Genomic DNA, 20844 nt, shown 5'->3' with positions numbered 1-20844 from the left:
CTGCCCAGTTGGCATGGCAACCTTGATGGTCCCAGACAGAAGACCATCAAGGACACAACGGACTTTCATATGGGAGTGGATTCAACAGGGACTGGAACAAACGACAATGATCAGATCTTCCCTCTGTGGGCAGGAAACTGCCAGCTCCCCTTTTTCCTCTAGAAATGACTCATGGGGAGGGGGAAAGGAGGAACCAGCCAGGTGACAAGATACTCAGGTTACTTCCACAACTCCTCCCTCAACCCCTCCTTTTTGTGATGTGTCAATGATGTAGTCATGATGTAGTTGTGATGTAGTTCTAGGGGTGTAGCTTGGGGGATTAGCAGCTAATAAAAGTTGGGGTCTTCTTTTGTTCGGGACTTCCATCTTGCTTCATCTTGTGGGTGGGAGTCCTGTCACGACAGTTTTCAATAAAGGCCAAGCCTACAGGCTGTTTTGCTCCAAATTGTCCTGGTTGGTGTCTTTGTCTTTTTGTCCAAGGGAGCCCTCAGATTCCTCTGTTAACACGCCAAACTGGGCTAATGAGAACTGTGGTCCAAACTGGAGGGCACCAGGTTGTGGAAGACTGTGGTATGGAACATGCTTCTGCGGATTGCAGTCCACTGAATCAGATCCACTGAGCGTGGTGGTGCCTATTGGTAAAGTCTGTTGCTCCAAAACTCCAAAGACAAGGATGGGGAACCTGTACCCCCCAATCTCCAAATGTTGTTGGACCCCAGTTCATCCCCGCAAGGGTCTTGAAGCATCATTCCAAATACATTTGTAACCAGAGGTACCACTGTATTTTATTTAAGACAAGTCATGGTTTAAGGTTCAAGAAGGTGTGACTATTAGCATCCAAATCCACAGCTTGGGGCCAGTTTACTCCCAAGATATAATAATAATGTAGCACCCTGCTTGTGGTTAACGCTTAGCTGGAATGAAATATTCAACGCAGCAATAGAGAAATTAAAATAGTAATTTATTTGTCAGACAAATAAATATGAGGCATAGTGGTATATGGTTACCAAGCTCTGGCCTGGCCTCTTGCCATTCTGGCCAGCACTTATATTTCCTTAATCCCTTGCTCCTCCTGTGGCTGCCTCTGTCCAATCAGCCTGGTTAAAATTCCTATTGGCTGTTTGCTAGAACCAATCACAAAAGATACACCCATTTCCTCTTGCCTTTTATGGAAATCAAAAAGCTATATATTCTTCTATCTATAAATGACAAATAAGTAGTAATATATCTTACATGTGTCTCAACAAGGAATCTTAATTACCAGCTCACCTCTTGCCCTCCTTGCCCTATTGCCTTCCAAAACAGATAATTAATCTTGAATTTTTATCTTATGCATATGTCAAGGATTGAGTTCACATCAACATTGAGAGATCTCCTTCATTTGAAGGTTTCTAAACAAAAGGCCTGACAACCATATATCAGGAGTGCTCGATTGGCGTCTTCTGTCTGGCAAGGGGGGCTGGTGGCTGACTTAATTTCAGGATAGTTACAACTCTTACAACTATATGAAATAAGAATCTAGCATTTCTTAAATCCTTTGCATAATTATATTTAAACTAATATATTTAATACATAAACAACCTTTTAAAAGGAAAAGAAATCTTAAAAGGATCTTAGTTTAAGAAAGAAACAGCTTTAGAAAAGATTTCCCAAAAATGCTCCCTTTCTGCCAGCTAGATGCTTTTTCACTGCTCTTGACCTTTTTAACCTTAGGAAGAAGATATGGCTCATTTTACTATTTATCAACCCTTAATTTGTAGGGTCAGTGTAACCTTGGCTGTCAGCCTGTAATTCCCTTTTTACGACTTTGAGAATTGTTTTCTGCTATAAATCAGGGGGGCCCCTTGTCTAGGAGTAAAAACATCTTGCCGAGATTCTTAGGCAGCTGGTCTTTTGCCTGGCATAAAACATTTGTGAATTTGAACTCATTTTTAAGATACAACCTTGATCAAAAAATATAAGCTTGATAAAAATGCAGGCTTATGATTAGATGCCTCAATAATAATAATAATAATAATAATAATAATAATAATTTATTTATTTATACCCCGCCCATCTGGCTGGGTCCCCCCCAGCCACTCTGGGCGGCTTCCAACAAAACACTAAAATACAATAACCCATTAAACATTAAAAGCTTCCCTAATGTCTTCTAAAAGTTTGGTAGTTATTTTTCTCTTTGACATCTGGTGGGAAGGCGTTCCACAGGGCAGGCGCCACTACCGAGAAGGCCCTCTGCCTGGTTCCCTGTAACTTACTCTATATATGCTCTCTCGACCGCTTCAGTGGGCGGAACTGGCACTGTTTCAGGTGCCACATAATATAGGTTCAGTATCTGTAAGAAATCAGCCTTTCAGTGTGGCAGCACCTACACTTTGGAACTCCCTGCCTGTTGGTATCAGGCAGGTGCTTCACTGCACTCAGATATGTAAAATGCTGATGTGTGTGTGTGTGGGTTTTTTAAGCTTATTGCTGATTATACTTTTCTGAATGTTTTGATTGTTCTCACTGATCATTTTATTTTTCTATTCTTCATGCAAACTGCTTTGAGGTTTGTTACAATCCAGTAGTATGGAATCTTTTTTATGAAATAAATAACTAATTTTGCTCACAGAGCAGGCAGGAGTTGGGTAACTGTGGGCTTCCAGGTTTTGTCAGTTTGTAGCACTTGTCCTGTGGGACGCAGGTGGCGCTGTGGGTTAAAGCCTCAGCGCCTAGGACTTGCCGATCGAAAGGTCGGCGGTTCGAATCCCTGCGGCGGGGTGCGCTCCCGCTGCTCGGTCCCAGCGCCTGCCAAGCTAGCAGTTCGAAAGCACCTCCGGGTGCAAGTAGATAAATAGGGACCGCTTACCAGAGGGAAGGTAAACGGCGTTTCCGTGTGCGGCTCTGGCTCGCCAGAGCAGCGATGTCACGCTGGCCACGTGACCCGGAAGTGTCTCCGGACAGCGCTGGCCCCTGGCCTCTTAAGTGAGATGGGCGCACAACCCCAGAGTCTGTCAAGACTGGCCCGTACGGGCAGGGGTACCTTTACCTTTACCTAGCACTTGTCCTCACCTATAAACATCTGACCAATGATCAGCAATGGGTGGTGATGGTGGAAGTAATTTAATTATACCCAAAGGGCCACAGGTTCCCCACCTCTACACAAGGTTTTATTTTTATTTTTGCTATTTTACTTCTGAATAAGCACATGTATAATAAGCCTCTGAGCGCGTACAGAGGGAGCCCCTGAGCATGTAGGAGTGCAATTTCCTTCCTTCTAACCATTTAGATTCCTCATCCATTTCCAGGAGTCTGCTGGGCGGCGCGGGGCTGGGAACAGACTAGACGATGAGACTTGGGGGCGAGTGACGCTTCCTAGAACTCTCGCCGCCGGAGCAGAAGGTAAAAAGGCGACGCGGCCCCTTTAAATTCCGGCAAGCTCCCGCCCCGCCCCGCCCCGCCTCCTGCCTGCTTCGCGCACCCGCATGTGCAGTAAGAACTAGAGTTCAGCTGCGCCGCCAGGATCTCCCCGAGACCGGAAGTTGTTTCTCAGGCGGCCGGGGGGAGAAACCGGAAGTGGCGAGAACGGCTGTTGCCCGGGGACCCCGAGAAGAGAGTCGCGGAGCCGCTTGCAGGTGAGTGAAAAGGAAGCGGGCGGGCGCTGCGGCGAATCCCTCCTCGGTCCACGGCACAAAGAGGCTGCTTGAGCCCCGGAACCTTCCCCCCCCCCCCGGGCAGGAGAGCACCGGGCTCCTGAGCATGTGCAGAGGATAATTCTTTGCCTGCTGTTTAGCACGCGAGTGTTGCTGTTTAATGCGAGGAAGGTCCAGGCTGAGAGGAGGGGACTGGCCCAAGGTCACCAAGCGAGCCTTTTGAAAAACCCATTTCCCTGCGCAGCACTAGAGGTGAAAGGAAGGTTCTTCGCGCACATCCGGTGCCACTTGCCTCTCAGACTTTGAATTTATGTTGTTATTTAGTCGTTCAGTCGTGTCCGACTCTTCGTGACCCCGTGGACCATTGCACGCCAGGCACTCCTGTCTTCCACTGCCTCCCGCAGTTTGGTCAAACTCACGCTGGTAGCTTCGAGAACACTATCCAACCATCTCGTCCTCTGTCGTCCCCTTCTCCTTGTGCCCTCTATCTTTCCCAGCATCAGGGTCTTTTCCGGGGAGTCTTCTCATGAGGTGGCCAAAGTATTGGAGTCTCAGCTTCAGGCTCTGTCCTAATTTCCTTCAGAATGGAGAGGTTTGATCTTTTTGCAGTCCATGGGACTCTCAAGAGTCTCCTCCAGCACCATAACTCAAAAGCTTCAATTCTTCAGTGATCAGCCTTCTTTATGGTCCAGCTCTCACTTCTATACATCACTATTTGAATTTATATGTTAGATTTGAATTTATATGTTAGCTATATTAGGAACTGCCTTGAACCGGATCAGATTATTCATCCCTTTAGCCCAGTGTTTTATAGTTCCACCAACAGTGGCTGTCTGGAGTCTTTGGCACAGAGGGGTCTTTGCTTTCTTTTCCTGCTTGGATATCCTTTTTATAAGTGGGGATATTTAAATAGTTGCAAATATTAGGGGCGGGAGGTGGGTGGGTGGGGGGTGTCAAAGGGTGAGTCATTCACAACTTGAGCTAAACCTTCAACAGTTGTAGCTATGCCAGGCCTTTTGTGGTATAAAAACGTAAGAGCCATACTGGGTCAAGCCGACAGCATCCTGTTCTCAGAGAAGCCAACCAGATGCTAAGGCATGGGTTCGAGCCCCACACATTGGGCAAAAGATTCCTGTGTTGCAGGGGGAGTGTTTCCCAACCTTGTGCCTCCAGCTGTTTTTGGACTACAATTCCCATCATCCCTTGCCACTGGTCTTGCTAGTCAGGGATGAAGGGAGTTGTAGTTCAAAAACAGCTGGAGGCACAAGGTTGGGAAACACTGGATTAGATGACCCTTGTGGTCCCTTCCAGTTCTATGATTCTATGCATCTTCTGCTGGATGTCCTCTTGACTGGTGGTACTTAGGGGTTGCATATGTTACTGGGGAGGGGGGGTCCTGAAGGACAAGTCACAGCTTGAACATAACTCACAGCAGGTGAGAGAGCCTTGCTGGGTCAGGTGAAAGGGACTCGTCTGGTTCCAGCATCCTGTTCTCACACTGGCGCAAAGGGAAGCTTTCAAGTAGGGCCTGAGTACACTAGCACTCTGCCCACCTGCGATTCACAGCAGCTGGCATGCAGAGGTGTTTACTGCCTCTGACAGTAGAGGCTAGCAGCCATCTAGAGTAGAAGCCTTATCCCCCATGAATTTGTTGAATTCTCTTTTAAAGCTGTCCAAGTTCGTGACTGTCACTACATCCTGTGGCAGCTAATTTCGCAGATGAATTAGATGCTGTGTGAAGAAGGACTTCCTGTTTGTCTGTCCTGAATCTTCCAAATGTTCAGGTTCCCGGGTTTTTTTGAGTTGTGCATGTTTAAAGTTTAATAGCTTTATTTAGTAGAGCGCACTTTGTTGGGACCCAGGTGAAGTGTTTTCCTCATTTGGAAGATATAGATTGTTGTGTGATCTTGGTCCAGTCATTACACACTCAGGCTCACCTATCTCACAAGAGATGGGAGAACCATTATGCTATCTTTAGCTTCTTAGAGAAAAGGCTGAATATTTTGCTGGCATCCCTCTGTCTCGGGAGACAATGGAGGAGTGTGCCTTTGTGGGTGAAGTCAAACTATTGGAAGGTTACAGTGCCTGTTGTGGCAGTAGAGATTGATAAGGGAGAGACATGCTTTGTTGCAGCTGGGGCAGATGACAGTTAAAAAGAATATATTTTTCTTGCTTGGCCTTCTGAGGAGCACAGGTTGCAGATTCTATTTTATCTTCACAACAACCCTGTGAGGGAGATTAGGTTGAGAATGTGACCCATCTAGTGATCTTCATGGCAGATGTTGCTCCTTTCAGCTGGAGATGCTTCCAGGGACCTTCTATGCTTTCACCTCATTCCATTTTTATTTTTTATTCCATCCTTCCACCAATTAGCCAAGGGCCTTTTTGCTCCCTTCCCCATTCTCGCCTTTCAGTAGCCCTGTGAAGTAGTTTAGGCTTGGAGGGATGGGGAGTGAATCAAGGTCAACTATTGAACTTCCTGGCTGAGTGGGGATTTGAACCCAGGTCTCTCAGGCACTTTAATTGTGACACCACACAGGTTCTAAGCTTCTCTCTCTACAGGACACAAGCCTTGTGTGCCTGGTGTTCATCCCCACCCAAATGGCATCATTGGCTTCAAGACAGGAACAAACAAACAAGAGACAGTAAACCAATCAAACAACACATATAGTGGACTTTGTAGCTCAGCAGGGCTTTCAAACCAGATCTCTGCAGTCAAAAGCCAGCAGTAAACCACACTGGCTCATTTTCACCACCAGCTTGTCATTTTCCTGCCCATTACTTATTAGATTGTGAGCTGGGCTGTTTGTTTATGCCGACTGAACAGCCTCTGGTTTCTCCGGCACCTGATTTGTTGCAGAGATTTGTGGCTGTCTTTCTCTTTGGGATCTGAAGAGCAATGGGGAACACAAGCAGTGAGCGGGCCGGTGTGGAGCGTCAAGGGAGCCACAAAACACCTCGGAGAGATAGCGGAGGAACAAAGGATGGAGACCGGCCAAAGATCTTGATGGACAGCCCTGAAGACGCCGACATGTTCCACGCCGAGGAAATAAAGGTATGTGACCTCAGGTGTTTGCCCTCATTCACTGGGAAAGCCGAGTAAAAGGGTTCATGCTGCTATTTTGAAGGATGTGAGACAGGCGCCAGTTTACTCTTGCAGAAGCTCCAGCAGCCAGTTGGTTGCTTCTCTTTTTAGAGAGGGGGAATTGGCCATTGGGTTACATCAAGCGTTAGTACCACTCAGAACAGACCCACTGAAAGCAATAGACATATCTAACTTGGATCTGTTAATTTCAGTGGGTCCCCTCCAAGTCAGACCTAGGCAAACGCCGAGTCATTTGAATGTCTGTTTCCACCTCCTTCACCCTCTGCTAGGAGGCGGTCAGATAATGGTATGTAGGCCCAATGGAGCAAAGGTCTGCTTCAGAAGATTGTGGGATCCTATGGATAAGATTTTGGGAGTGCCTGGAGAAGGGATAGGAAGGAGAAATCCAGCTATGCAAGTGGACCCTAAATGACCCACCCCTTAGCCACTTAACCTAAAACAGATTGAGGAACTGAATGTTTACCAAGACTTGGCCATTACACCACATATTCCTCCCTCCCTGTCCTACGCAGCTTGGCAAGGAAAAAGAAGAATTCCTGGCCTGGCAGCATGACGTCGAGGTGAATGATAAGGCTCCTACACAAGCTCGGCCAACTGTTTTTCGCTGGACCGGAGGAGGCAAAGAGGTCTTTCTGTCTGGCTCTTTTAACAACTGGAGCAAACTTCCACTGACGCGGAGGTGAGCATCTTTGTGGCTTGGTCTGGGCTACCTTTGTTTGCTCTCTTGGTGAGGATGCCCAATATGTTTTAAAGGGTATTTACAGTGTCTATCCTTACTGCATGGGACACAGGTGGTGCTGTGGGTTAAAGCCTCAGCGCCTAGGACTTGCCGATTGAAAGGTCGGCGGTTCGAATCCCTGCGGCAGGGTGTGCTCCCGCTGCTCGGTCCCAGCGCCTGCCAACCTAGCAGTTCGAAAGCACCTCCGGGTGCAAGTAGATAAATAGGGACCGCTTACCAGCGGGAAGGTAAATGGCGTTTCCGTGTGCGGCTCTGGCCACGTGACCCGGAAGTGTCTCCGGACAGCGCTGGCCTCTTAAGTGAGATGGGCGCACAACCCCAGAGTCTGTCAAGACTGGCCCGTACGGGCAGGGGTACCTTTACCTTACCTTTATCCTTACTGCAGTTTCCTACAAGAGCAGGAAAAGTGGGCTGAGCTTGGTGCCATGCTGTTATCAAATACTGGTGGTGAAGCCAATGCTCATTTTCAAGAGCAGCTCACCTTTATGGGCATGGGGAGCCAGTCTTGCAACAAAACATCACTGCAAATCCCCAGCCTCTAAGCAAGAGCGGCCTACAATCGCACTCACAAAGAGCTGTTGGGGTTTTGCTTTTGGTGGACAGGATGGTACTGTGTGTTTCATTCCAGTATATTGGGGTGGGTTGTCTGCAGAATGGGAAGAGGCAAAAATTGTCCTTCTGATTGGACCACTCTTCAGATTCAGACTTTTTAATTATTATTTAGCTGACTCACTTTCTACGGTAAAGGATTAATTGTATCCCCCCCCCTCTCTCCCTCTCTCTTTCTCTTTTTAATCCCCTCCCTCTCTCATTTATAGCCACAATAACTTTGTAGCAATTCTCGATCTCCCAGAAGGCGAACACCAATACAAGTTTTATGTGGATGGTCAATGGACACATGATCCTGCAGAGGTAATATTGCCTTTTTCAATCGTCTTACTTGGCCATCATGAAGGGCTGGTTCATGCATCCATGCCTCCGCCTTTAATTTCTCCGTGATTGGTGGCTGGCAGATGAACATGCGAAATGCCGGGTGCATTGGAAAGCGTGTTGTTTTAGGGATGATAGTTCACATCAAAGGTAGTGGCCCTTTTACATATGTAGGCCATCACTTGACGTAGCAGCATAAAGTCACGTATATCCTTGCGCAAATCAATTTTGACAACTGACTTCTTTCTGTAATGAACCAGTGGGGCACCTGCCGTTGGTCAGACACTCAGCCAAAGACTTCTCCTTTTTAAAAAAATCTTCCTACATCCTTCCCATGGGAAGGCCTGAGATTTGGTCATGGATGGGGAGCCTGTACCCCTCCAGGTGTTGCTGACATCATCCCTGACCATTGGCCACTCTGACTGGGGCTGATGGGAGCTGGAGTCTAACAATCTGGAGGTTCCCAAAAGCTATGGGGTGGAGCCTATTTTGGAGATGCAAAGTAGAGCTTTGCTGGTCTATATTCTGTTCCTTCTCCTTCCCCTCCAATCTCTTCCCATGAGGCACCCCAAAGCGATTTACAAGCTGCCCCTTGGTTTTCTTCCTAGCCTGTAGTAACCAGCCAGCTGGGGACAGTCAACAACGTCATCCAGGTGAAGAAAACAGACTTTGAAGTATTTGATGCTTTAATGGTGGACTCCCAAAAGTCCTCAGATGTATCTGGTAGGTATCTTGGTGTCGTGCTTCTCCATGGTTGGGGATGCTGTGTTGCCTTGGTCCAGGGTTTAGTGTCTAGCTGTGCATTTTGCAGAAGTGACATCATTGAACACTATTTGTTTCATGGCAGTGAAGATGGTCTGAATGCACAGTTAATCCTGGAGGACTTTGTTCCTCCTGGCACATTGTTGAGAGTGTCAGTAACCACACGGAAAGTGGTGATCGAGCAGACATTGTGCACTTAAGAGTCTCAAACAGTTCTTCAGCAAGGACTCCCGAGTAAGCTTAGCAATCGTGAGATAAGATCCCTTATGGATCAAAGAATGGAGAGCACCAGATAGGAACAAATGGACATATCTCACAGTGGAGAGGTGTAAAAAGTGTCCTCTTCACTGGAATTGGTATTGGGGCCTGTGCTTTTTAAACTTGGCCTGGCGTTAGATGTGAGCAGTGAGGTAGCGAAGTTTCCTGAGGGTACCAAATTGTCCAGGGTGGTAAGAACAGCAGCAGCATCCAGAATTAAAGGCATAATATATTATTCGCCCAAATGTTGTTCTGCTGTCTTGGAACATCCCATGGATGAGCTAGAAGAAATGATCTAGCTATACAGATGTTGATCAGTTACATTCTAAACCTTTTAACTGTTTTTAATACCAAGTTTTAAATTGTTGCAGCCTTCCCTGGGACCTGGTGGTGAAGGATGGGCAATAAATTCAACAATGATAATAATTTTTGTTGTTGAAAAAGGCATTGCAGAGAGTGCCAAAAGGATCTCTCCCAAATGGGCAAACAGGCAGTAAAGTTTGCTGAATAAATGGCATTCAGTGGTAAAGTGTAGAAATCAAGTAAGGAAACCTTTGGGGATTCAAGACCACGGCTGAAATGGGAAATTGTTTAGAAGTGCTTTCCCCCAAACAGACCAAGGTTAACCACAGGAACCTCCCCTCTCTCTCCCCTCTCCTCCCTGAGCAGAGCTGTCGAGTTCACCCCCCGGACCCTACCACCAGGAACCCTACATCTGTAAGCCTGAAGAGCGCTTCAAGTCCCCCCCTATTCTTCCTCCGCACCTCCTGCAGGTTATCCTAAACAAAGACACTGGGATTTCGGTGAGTAGAGAAACGTGAAGATAGAAGCAAGCCCCCGCTTTCCCCCCAAATCAAATTCACTGTGTAAGCTGGTGTGTTCTTACCAGCTTTGGGCAGTTTTTATGTGGGGATTCTCCATTTGAAAACAGAGGTGGCGCAGTGAGACTGAAACTCTGAATTGTTTGACTCAACCTGGCGAGAAGGGTTATTTGTTTCTTTTTTTCTTATTATGTGTTTTTATCTTGTATTTTTATGCTGTGAACTGCCCTCAGATTTACACATGGAAGGGAGATGGTATACAAATATAATTAATAATAATAATAATAATAAGAAGCCTTGCCCCACCTTGCATCCTGTTTTCTTAATAAACTGGTCATGCTTGGGTTTGCATTTCAGAAGCTTCCACAGGAATGGAAAGTTTCTTTCATGCTACAAAAAAAAATGTATTTGGTAGATGTACAAAGGTCCTCTGGTGGCCCCTAGTGGCTTTCCTGATTTTGCATTCAAAGTTCTAAATAGGGCTAGGCGACATATTGTCCAAAAGTGGTTTGAAGTCCATATTGGGATATCGGTTTCATAATTTTTGACCTGGCAATATATCGCAAATCACAATGTGTCTGTGTGTGCTATGCACAAATCACAATGTGGGGAAAACCATGGAACCAGCCAATGTTTCTCTTGATTCCTGCAGCGCATTAACTCTGCTCCACTGCCTCGTGCTGGGGGCAGGTGAATCACAAGAGCAGGCGCCGGCAAAAATCACGATGCGGGGAAGACCGTGAAGCCAGCCATTGCCTCTACATAGCGCCAATCCTTATTTCAGATATTGTGATATATTGGTATATCACAATGCTTTGCTGGCGATATATCACGATGCTTAAAACCAGATATTGCCCAGCCCTAGTCCTAAATCGGGATGCGGGTGGCACTGTGGTCTAAATCACAGAGCCTAGGGCTTGCCGATCAGAAGGTCGGCAGTTTGAATCTCCACGATGGGGTGAGCTCCCGTTGTTCGGTCCCAGCTCCTGCCCACCTGGCAGTTTGAAAGCATGTCAAGTGCAAGTAGATAAATAGGTACCACTCCAGTGGGAAGGTAAATGGCGTTTCCATGTGGTGCTCTGGTTTGCCAGAAGCGGCTTAGTCATGCTGGCCACATGACCCGGAAGCTGTCTGCGGGCAAACACCGGCTCCCTCGACCTATAGAGCGAGATGAGCGCCGCAACCCCAGAGTCGTCCGCGACTGGACCTAATGGTCAGGGGTTGTTTTACCTTTTAGTCCTAAAGAGAGCCAGTGCGGTGTAGTGGTTAAGAGTGGTAGTCTCGTAATCTGGTGAACCGGGTTCGCGTTCTCGCTCCTCCACATGCAGCTGCTGGGTGACCTTGGGCTAGTCACACTTTTCTGAAGTCTCTCAGCCCCACTCACCTCACAGAGTGTTTGTTGTGGGGGAGGAAGGAAAAGGAGAATGTTAGCTGCTTTGAGACTCCTTCGGGTAGTGATAAAGCGGGATATCAAATCCAGACTCTTCTAAATCAGGTAGAGTGCTTGGGGGTCAAATGCAAACCTCTGGGGCTGTGTACCTGTCCCTTAGGAGTCTCCCTTAGCCACACTCTCTCCTTAAATTGCCCGTCTCCCCCCAAACCACACCTTCACTGACCCCCCTCTGCCCTTTCCTCAGAAGCCTATGCCTGGCTGGAATGTGTCTGTGAACTGCGACAGTGCCTCTGACTTGGTTGGGTGGAGGCAACAGTGGTGCAGAAACCTGCCCCATGTGTATTGCTGGAATGCAGCAATGCTCCACTCACTTGACTTTAGTGCCACCCGCAACAGCCATGTGGCCCCTGGCAGGCTCCTCAAGAGGGAACGTGGCCCTTGAGCTGAAAAAGGGTTCCTCACCTGTGTCCTGAACTACTCTCCTTTGTCGCCCTCTTTAGTGCGATCCTGCCCTGCTTCCCGAGCCGAATCACGTCATGCTGAATCACCTCTATGCCCTTTCCATCAAGGTAAGGTGGTGGCTTAAGTCGTTGCTGTCTGCCTGTGTTTAGACGGCTCCGTCTTCTGATCTCCCTCTCTTCACAACTCTCTCCTAGGACGGGGTCATGGTGCTCAGCGCTACCCACCGTTACAAGAAGAAATATGTCACTACGCTGCTGTATAAGCCCATATGAAAGCAGAGCTGGGTGCCCGGGCCGATGGAGCAGTGGAGGGAACAAACGAGAAGCGTATGCTCTTTGAAACAGTAGCGGACTTGCTGTTGAATCATAATGCATATTTTTATATATATATATATCTTTATATTTTTAAAAAGAGCCCAAATTTGCCTTGCTCTCTTTCTCTCCCTCCTGCTGTGAATGTTCTTTAGCCCCACAAGCAGGTACCCACTTGTGCTGCCAATCAAGGCCGTGGGTTTTTGAGGGGGTTCGTTGCCCTGTAATATTGTGGGGGGAGGTGGGAATCTATGAAGACGCACAAGCTGCCAAGGGCATTTAGTTTGCAGAGTTAATACAAATGAATTTTTGAACTGAGCACTCAGAATGAATGGACATCTTCAATCGTCCAAAGTCCCCAAAGTGGCTTTGCTTTTTTCGTACAGCAGTATGTGTAAGAGAAGGTGTTTTCCTTCTGTAGCAATCTGGGCATACCCTTATAAATAACTTTTTTTTTTGTTCTCGTCCGTCCCTGCCCTCCCCGCTAGTCACCTTTTGTAACCTGGGCGCGACTTGCCAGGTTTCAGATGACTGGCAAAGGCAGCCAGCTTTGGTTACTTTCCAGCAGAAAATGCTTGGCACATCTTTCAGTTTACTGCAGCTGGACTGATGGCTTTAGGTTGGTGGTTTCACTGTCCAGTGGGCAGCAGGATGTTACGAAGAGGCTAGAAGAGTCGGACACTGCTGTGAAGCTTCGGGACCAACCCTTTCTGGGTCCTACGAGCCTCCTCTCTCCCCCTAACTTCTTGGATAGCTCGCTCAGAAATGTGGCTCCTTCCTTTCCAAAGATTAGAACTCCCAAGCAATATTGCTGCCCTGCTCCAGGGTTGCAAGCGGAGGTGGGCTTTGCACCCGAGGCCTTCACATGTCTCCACGCTAAGGAATCAGGTGCTTCTCCTCTCAAACAGCTGTAGCCTCCCCTCCCATAAAAGATAAGCTGCCTGCTTGCCCCTCCCCGCAGAAAAAAAGGCCAATTAATGTGTTGTCTGTCACACCAAGGGGCACACACTCCCTAGCCTGCTGTGGTACCAGCTTGTGCCTTCTCAGCCAAGCGAGCCCTGTGTGGTTTTTCCCCTTCTGATTCCTTACCAATCTTTTGAGGCCACCAGGCAGTTTTATTGCTTCGAGTAGCTGAAACTGATGTATAGGTAGAACAGGCGCTCTAGAACAGGGTCTGGCTAACCTGTGGCTCCTCCAGGTGTCATTGGGCTTCAACTGCCTTCATCCCTAACCTCGTCTGACCAGCTGTTTGGGACAGATGGGAGCTGGGCGGCTCCAAGCTCCCATCCCTGCTCTAGACCGCTGTTGAGAACAGTATTTTACGTCTGCTTTTTTAAAAAAAATCTTCTGTTTGCTGTTTTATTGGTTCTCTTCAGAAATCAGTTTTTTAAAAAAGGAAATAAAATCAGTTTACGTAATGAAGAGTGAGCATTTCCTCTGCGCCTTTCTCGAAAGGAACACAGGTTAATTTCCCGACATTACGGCAAAGGTTGCAACCCATAATGTCACCTGTGACCTGTTGCAATATGTGAGAGGAATATGCCTGTTGGGTTGGGCAAGACAAAGGTTGGGGGGGTGTTATATGGTCTGGTTTACCAAGTACTGGAGGTCAACAAAATGATTGTCTCGCAGTGGAGCTAAGTTAGCTACTCTACAGGAAAATTTAATGGTCACTATATAGTAGCCTCCATAAAGAAGGCTGATCACCGAAGAATTGATGATTTTGAATTATGGTGCTGGAGGAGACTCTTGAGAGTCCCATGGACTGCAAGAAGATCAAACCTCTCCATTCTTAAGGAAATCAGCCCTGAGTGCTCACTGGAAGGACAGATCCTGAAGTTGAGGCTCCAGTACTTTGGCCACCTCATGAGAAGAGAAGACTCCCTGGAAAAGACCCTGATGTTGGGAAAGATGGAGGGCACAAGGAGAAGGGGACGACAGAGGACGAGATGGTTGGACAGTGTTCTCGAAGCTACCAGCATGAGTTTGACTAATCTGTGGGAGGCAGTGGAAGACAGAAGTGCCTGGTGTGCTCTGGTCCATGGGGTCACGAAGAGTCGGACATGACTAAACAACAACAACAACATATAGTAGCCTCTCAACCTGTGATCCCTCTTGTTCCAGGACGGTTAAGTTATTTCAGCCTGAGGGCCACATGTCAGTGGTAGGTGGGGCTAGAGGCAAAAGTTGGGTGGAGCAACAAATGTAAATGCTACCTTTGTACAGTAGGCTAGTTTCTACTCAAACAGCCCTCTAATCTCCACCGAGTAAGGGAGAGACATCATCAGCGTTCAAGGACAAACGAGGGCAAAGTGGACAGGTCTGGAGGGCTGTATTTGGCTCCCGTCTGAGGTTCCCCAGCCTCTGCTCTAGTTATTTTCACTACGATGAGGAAGATGAGCTAATCGAAAAGATCAGACTCTTGGAGCAGGCAGGCAAAGAAGCAAATGTCCAGAGTCATGCAGATTAAGGCAAAATGAATTCCTAACCTCACATATGTGCTTGTAGTGACTGAGCAAGAAGAGAGTTCTGGAGGCTAAAACAGATAGCTTTGTGAAAATGTCAACTCTGCATGGGGCAGGTTTTTTTTTTTTTGGGGGGGGGTGTAAACTCCATCTAGGTATTGTTAGAGAAAGGGTGGAAAAAATAAGACCGCCACTATCATTATGCTGTTGTACAAAAGCAATGGTGTGAGCTGTTGGGATACCGTAGCAGAAAGCCACACAGTGGCGGGAAAGGTTATTGCATTTGAAGAGTTTCATTTAGCAAAAAGAAAAAAGTAAGGCAGGTGGCTATTATAGATGTTTAAAACTATGTATGGCACATCGAAAATGGAGAGAAGCCTTTTCCCTGTATTTATAACACTAGAAGCTGAAGGGTCATTCAAGGAAGCTAAAAGAGGGTAGGAGGATTCAGGACACAAAACAACTTCTTCCCGCAGCACATTTAACTATTTCTCCCAGGAGAAACTTTAAAAGGGGATTCATGGAGAAGGGTAGATAGCAACTAGCCACAAGAGCTGCCTCCAGGATGAGGCATGATGCTTTTGCCTTTATGTCCTGGCTTTTATGTTTCTCACAGGACATTCAGTTCGTCACAGTGGGAAACTGGATCCGAGACTAGAAGCAGTCCAAGTAGAGCAGCTCTTATGCTCTGACATCTTCAAAACTGCTAGGCTTATGAGCAACTACTGGGACATTTAGAACATCAAAAAAGCCTTGCTGGATGAGGCCAGAGGTCCATCAAGTCCAACATCCTGTTCTCTGGCTGCAAAGTCCACAAGCAGGACCTGAAGACAACACAGCAACCTCTCCCCACTTGTGATTCCCTGTAACTAGCATTCAGAAGCATCCCAACTCTTGACAGTGGAGACTATATCTGTTATGGCTCATGTAACTATGGCAAATCCTCCTCGAATTTGTCTAATCTTCTTTTGAAGTCAATTGAGAACGTAAATTCAACCATGCTGGATCAGATTAACCATTAAGGGCAGATAAGAGTTGAAGTCCAATATCTGCAGGGCCACATGTTCCCCACCCCTACGTCAAAGCTTTAAAGCGACATGTAATATATAAAGTTTTAAGCAACCATGCATAAACAGTTCTTGCAGAGGTTGAATCACCATACCTAATAACATTTATATCTCCTACAGACACACACCCTTTTTCTTACATAATCCCAAGCTCTTCTGAACTCAATAGATCTACTGCTTTTTTGCCCCCATATTTTTTTTACACTTTTTAAATTAATAAACTAAACCAAATATTGCACATCTGTGATATTTTCGCCCTAATAAATGGCACGAGATTTGCTGCATTTTAAATACTCCCCAAGACTGCGACTGAAATCTTCCCCACCGGCAATTTTTGGTGACTATAAATATAAAACTGGGGAAGATAAGGGAAGCGAGTGGCCAGTTTTAGGTTAAGGGGAGAAATCTGCTGGACGGCAACACCCAACCCCAGCCAGCTCTACGCACAGCTAGCACGACTCACTGCCCTTGACATTTCATTGTTGCAGACCACATCCACTAGCAGGAAGTACAGCTGTGTTCACCAGGAGTTGTGCAACAGCACTAAGTGTATTCTCAGAAAGTTCCCTGTTAGCTTCAGGGGCGTGGGGAGGTAGATAAGAGCCCCTTCCTGTTAGAACAGCCTTCCTCCAAACTGGGTCCCTCTCACCTGTGCCCTAGTCAGTTTAGTTGGTGGTCAGCAGTGATGGAAGATGTAATATAACCATTTGTGGAAGGCTGTGGTAGGCAATTTGGAATGGGAGAATGACTGCTATAATGCAGTACGGTCATGTAAAATTCAGTTGCCCCAGAAACCGAGCTTCCCAGTTCTGGCCCTGACAGCTTGAAATATGGAAGTGTGTGGGGCGGGGGCTTTGCAGATGAGATCTCAGAAGTCAGATGAGTAACTGAAGATGTGCAATGCTTGGAGGCAGGCCTTCAATCCCTGCATACTCCTCCCCACCATGAGCAAAATACAGAATTATGCACAGCTAGAGATGATGGACAAAGGGCGGGCAGCCCAATTGCTTTTAAGTGAGGGAGAGCAGAGGAAAGAGAATGCTTGCTTTGTTTAGTTCACCAGCAGTCCTCCCCGCACCCCCCAAATAAACCACAGTTTGATTATGAATCTTATCGACAGGACTGAAACAGTGAGTCTTAAATAAGTATATTTATGTGCACATTGAAAGAAAAATAAAGGAACATTTGTAAACAAGCTTGCAGTTCATTTGTACATTCAAGATTAGGCACAACAGAAGTCAAAGCAGTTTGGTTTTTTTGTTTGTTTATGCAGAGCATCACTATGAGCTATATGGAGACCAAAAGGTGGTGGTTAAGGTGGTGGTTGGGGCGGGGCTGGGGGGGCATCGCTTACTGGTAACCTACCCACAGCAGGCTGGGAAAAGGTTAGGTGTACAACTCATCAGGAAACACACTTCAGTTCCTGTAAAGCCGATAAGTTAGTAGTAGACACACACGATCCCTGTAGAAGAATACATCAGACCCTGTATAAACTGGCTTCATTTAAAAATAGAAGTATTTACATTATAGTCTGAACTTGCATTCTCTTGCCAAGTGTTACTTGTTTTGAGATGTACAGTCTGAATTAACATGGGCAATAAGTTGTTTTTTAAAAAAACAAACTTGAAGCTTTAGGGGTGTTGTTGCTAGGAAGAGGGAAGAAACTATTCCCCCTTTGTTGTTTTAGGATGGTGCTTATGAGAAGCCATTGGCTTGTGTGTGTCTGCTAAGACCGCTGACCTGCTGCTCAATGTTTAAAAATGGACAGATTGGCTTCCTAATGGGGACGGGATAGCTTACTCCAGGACTGAAGATGGAGAGCTGGAAGTTTAGCAATTACTGCTGCTGCTGCGTTCTAGAAGGCCTGGCAGCTTTTATCCTGCAGTAATGGAGAGGGTTGGGACGTTCAGCTCATCCCTGTGACTTCAGGTAACAACCATGGAAGCCAAGCACTCACAGAGTAACGTCTGACAATTTATTTATAGTCTTGCTACTTGAAATATTTATAACGCCACCTTTCTGCCTGACGACAGGCCTCCAGGATGGCAGATGACAAGTGAAAGTTAGTATATAATTCTTTAAAAATCCCCCCCTTTTAAAAGGCAGTGGTGAGTTATAAAGGCTCTGGGAGACAACGATGGAAGATATGCTCTCCCACCCGCCTTAAGATGCTGCTGCTCCTGTAGGAAGGAAAAGGTCACTGCACCATGCCAGTCAGAGTGAATTTTGTTTTTATTTGATTATTGTTAACAACAAGTTCAATACTTTTCCAGGTGGAGTGTGAGTTGCTCCTGTTGTTTCTTTACCTTTTCTGCAACCATTAAAAGGTAGTAACGACAAATTCTATATTGTGGTTATGCTCGAGAACCTCATTGATGCTAGCAAGCTTCCGCCTGCAAATTTAACGTTACAATTATTTCTTCGTGGGATTCCTGGAGGGTGAGGGCGAGGCCCCTTCAAGTAGCTGAAGACGCCTTTCCCCAGCCACCGTTAAAACAAAGGGCTGGTGGTTGAAAATAAAGATGCACACTTTACAATAAAAAAGTAGAAACTGATTTGATTTCCTTTTTTTTGTTTTTTACGAATATAAAGTTTCTTGTAAATATGTACAGTCCTTTGAGCTATTCTATAGCAGGAAGCATTTCACAAACAAGACACAAGATATACACTCTCAGGACTCGACAAGCCGAGCTTTCAGGTCACGAGGGACTTTTTTTTCCATGAGATGCAAAGACCTTAAAAACCTTTCAGAACACCCAGACCCAGAGGCAGAAGTCTCAGCATGTTTCCTGACAAACCATCTGATATAAAATAGCCCGGATATACAACAGACCAGACCCTGTAATCCACAAGACCCTCCAGAAGGGCACTGATTGAAGCAGAAGAGATTTTAGGTGCCTCTCCAGTAGGGCAGCACCAGCTGGCAAAAGGAGTAAGCAGGAGAGGCAGAGTGGGACTTTGCTCTTGCCAGCTTGGAGTGAAACACAGCAGCTAAAGCAAACCGAACGGCCGAAAGCCTAAACTTGGAAACTTGTTTGCCTCGGTGGCTCAGCAACACCCGAACGTGAGAAGCTATAGAGGGGATTGCAGCAGGGAGGCAAAAAGTGATGGAGAAATGTTTGGAAGAGTTCGCCAAAGCTGTTAAAATTTGCCTTTATCCTCACTGCTGGGAAGGGGTGGTCCGTTGCTGTACCAGGGATGGGGAGCCTGCGGGCCTCCAGAACGGGAGCCAAATGGGGACCTGACGAAGGCAGGAGCAAATGGCACGATGAGAGCACCTACTCCCCAAAAGCTGCTGCCTGTCTTTGACCGCCAGGTGAAGCCATCAACCCATTCCCACTGACTGTGGGCCTCCAGATGTTGGGCTCTGTCTCCTATCAGCCCCGGCCAGCGGTCATTATGGGCCCAATGCCAACAGGAGAGCCAAAGGTTCCCTGTCCCTGACCTACCCCAAAAAAGTACAAACCACACTATGGCTTGTTTTGTTTCGGTCCCGGTCCCCCCCCCCCCCCGTTCTTTGGTAGCGTCTGAGCGCTGGTTGCACCGCTGCGGCAAGGAGGGCCTTTCCTTTAGCTTAGCCTTTATCCAGTATATAGTGATACGTTTGTGAACAGGATCCTGCCTAGTGCTGGCTGGGGATGGGAATGTCGTCATGCCTCGCTAAGTTCTGTTGTCGTGGAATCGAGAACTGTTAAAGCTCATTCTCCTTCAGTGCCAGTTTCCCCAGTAAACAATGATGGTTAATTGTTGCAGCATAATCTATAAAGGCTTCAGTTTAGTTAACACGGGAGGTACAAGATACAATATCTAGCAAAAGCAACTGAAAAGGAGACTGCAGCCAGGAGGATGGTGGTGTATAGGAAGCATGCAGGGAGCTGCCATGCAGAAAACCTGGGTAAGAGAGGGAGGTTTTACACCTCCATACTGCTTTAGTGCAGAAGGAGAGAGTGAGAGAAGTGGATCACGACCACTTATTCTGCGTTATCGTGGGATATTTGGGGAGAGCTAAAACAGGACGTTCCCTTCCCTGTAACCCGGCTGACGGCAGAGCTGCACTTAACGGGTATTTCTTTTCTTTGGGAATCCTAAATTCCAAAAGGTTTTGGAAGGAGCGGATGGACTAAATTGATCAGGCTTTCTCTAAAAGCTCTACAGCAGAAGCTAATGATGTTGGGTGTGGAGACACGAATCGCTGTGGCCTTTTGCCGGTTAAAGGGCCTTCCCAGAATTCCAGCATCTTTCCCAAATGCTGATATAGCCCACCTTTCAAGACTTAGGTGAGATCCCCATCCCAGCTGACTTCTGTTGATGGGGGGGGGTGGGGGCGAGGGCGGGCTGGTAAAAGGCTAAAAGCGAAGTATAAAAAGTCCATGAACTGCTTGAAAGAGCAACGGTAGTAACAAAGTGCTCAAAAAGAGGGAAGGGGAAAGGAGAGAGAGAAGGGAAGAGGAAAAACCGAACTGCAGGAAGCTGCAGGAAAAGAAACTGAGATGCAAACGATCCTTGCGAGCAACTTGAGTCCTGGTGGATCGGATCCTGTTGCCAGAGCAATTATTTTGGGCCCAGTGCTGTTGGCTGGGTGGGTACCTGGGCAGCTAAGTTAAGAAGTGCATCTACTCAGTACATTTCCTCGGCTCTTCCTGCAGTTCAAGGTCAAGGGGAGGCTTGTGTAGCTTATACTGACGATTGGTCCCAGACCTGTTACAGAAAGGAAGAAAATGATACGAAGTTCAGCAGATGCACTTGGCGTCAGAGTTCCTAGAATTGTTTACAGCAGTGCTGGACTGAGATTCTTAAGCGCATACTGCTTAGTAGTAAACAAAGGCTACTGCCTTGTGATCTTCAGATGAAGGGCGGTATAGAAATATAATCAACAACATTTCCCAATAGTGCCTTTC

General features: G+C 46.9%; 2 protein-coding genes across 12 annotated transcripts in view; one reads left to right on the top strand and one right to left on the bottom strand.

Moving 5' to 3' along the window:
* The first annotated feature begins 3460 nt into the window (after positions 1 to 3460).
* Positions 3461 to 13836, top strand: PRKAB1 (protein kinase AMP-activated non-catalytic subunit beta 1). The gene is made up of 8 exons (XM_079957153.1): positions 3461 to 3614; positions 6493 to 6687; positions 7251 to 7417; positions 8296 to 8389; positions 9016 to 9130; positions 10097 to 10230; positions 12142 to 12210; positions 12298 to 13836. The coding sequence occupies exons 2-8, from the start codon at positions 6532 to 6534 to the stop codon at positions 12373 to 12375; spliced, it is 813 nt and encodes a 270-aa protein (XP_079813279.1). The 5' UTR covers positions 3461 to 3614; positions 6493 to 6531; the 3' UTR covers positions 12376 to 13836.
* CIT (citron rho-interacting serine/threonine kinase) overlaps positions 12652 to 20844 on the bottom strand; it is a 114035-nt gene continuing 105842 nt past the window's right edge. For all 11 annotated transcript variants that reach the window (XM_079956286.1, XM_079956291.1, XM_079956289.1 and 8 more), the window contains 2 exons: positions 14510 to 20644; positions 12652 to 14099 (listed from right to left, as the gene is read on the bottom strand). In XM_079956286.1, the coding sequence (XP_079812412.1) occupies positions 20621 to 20644 (24 nt within the window). In that variant the 3' untranslated portion in view covers positions 12652 to 14099; positions 14510 to 20620. The remainder of the gene's footprint in view (positions 14100 to 14509; positions 20645 to 20844) is intronic.

Source organism: Podarcis cretensis (assembly GCF_951804945.1).
Source record: "Podarcis cretensis genome assembly, chromosome: 16".
Classification (NCBI taxonomy): Eukaryota; Metazoa; Chordata; class Lepidosauria; order Squamata; family Lacertidae; genus Podarcis; species Podarcis cretensis.
This window is presented reverse-complemented; position numbering and strand designations above follow the sequence as displayed.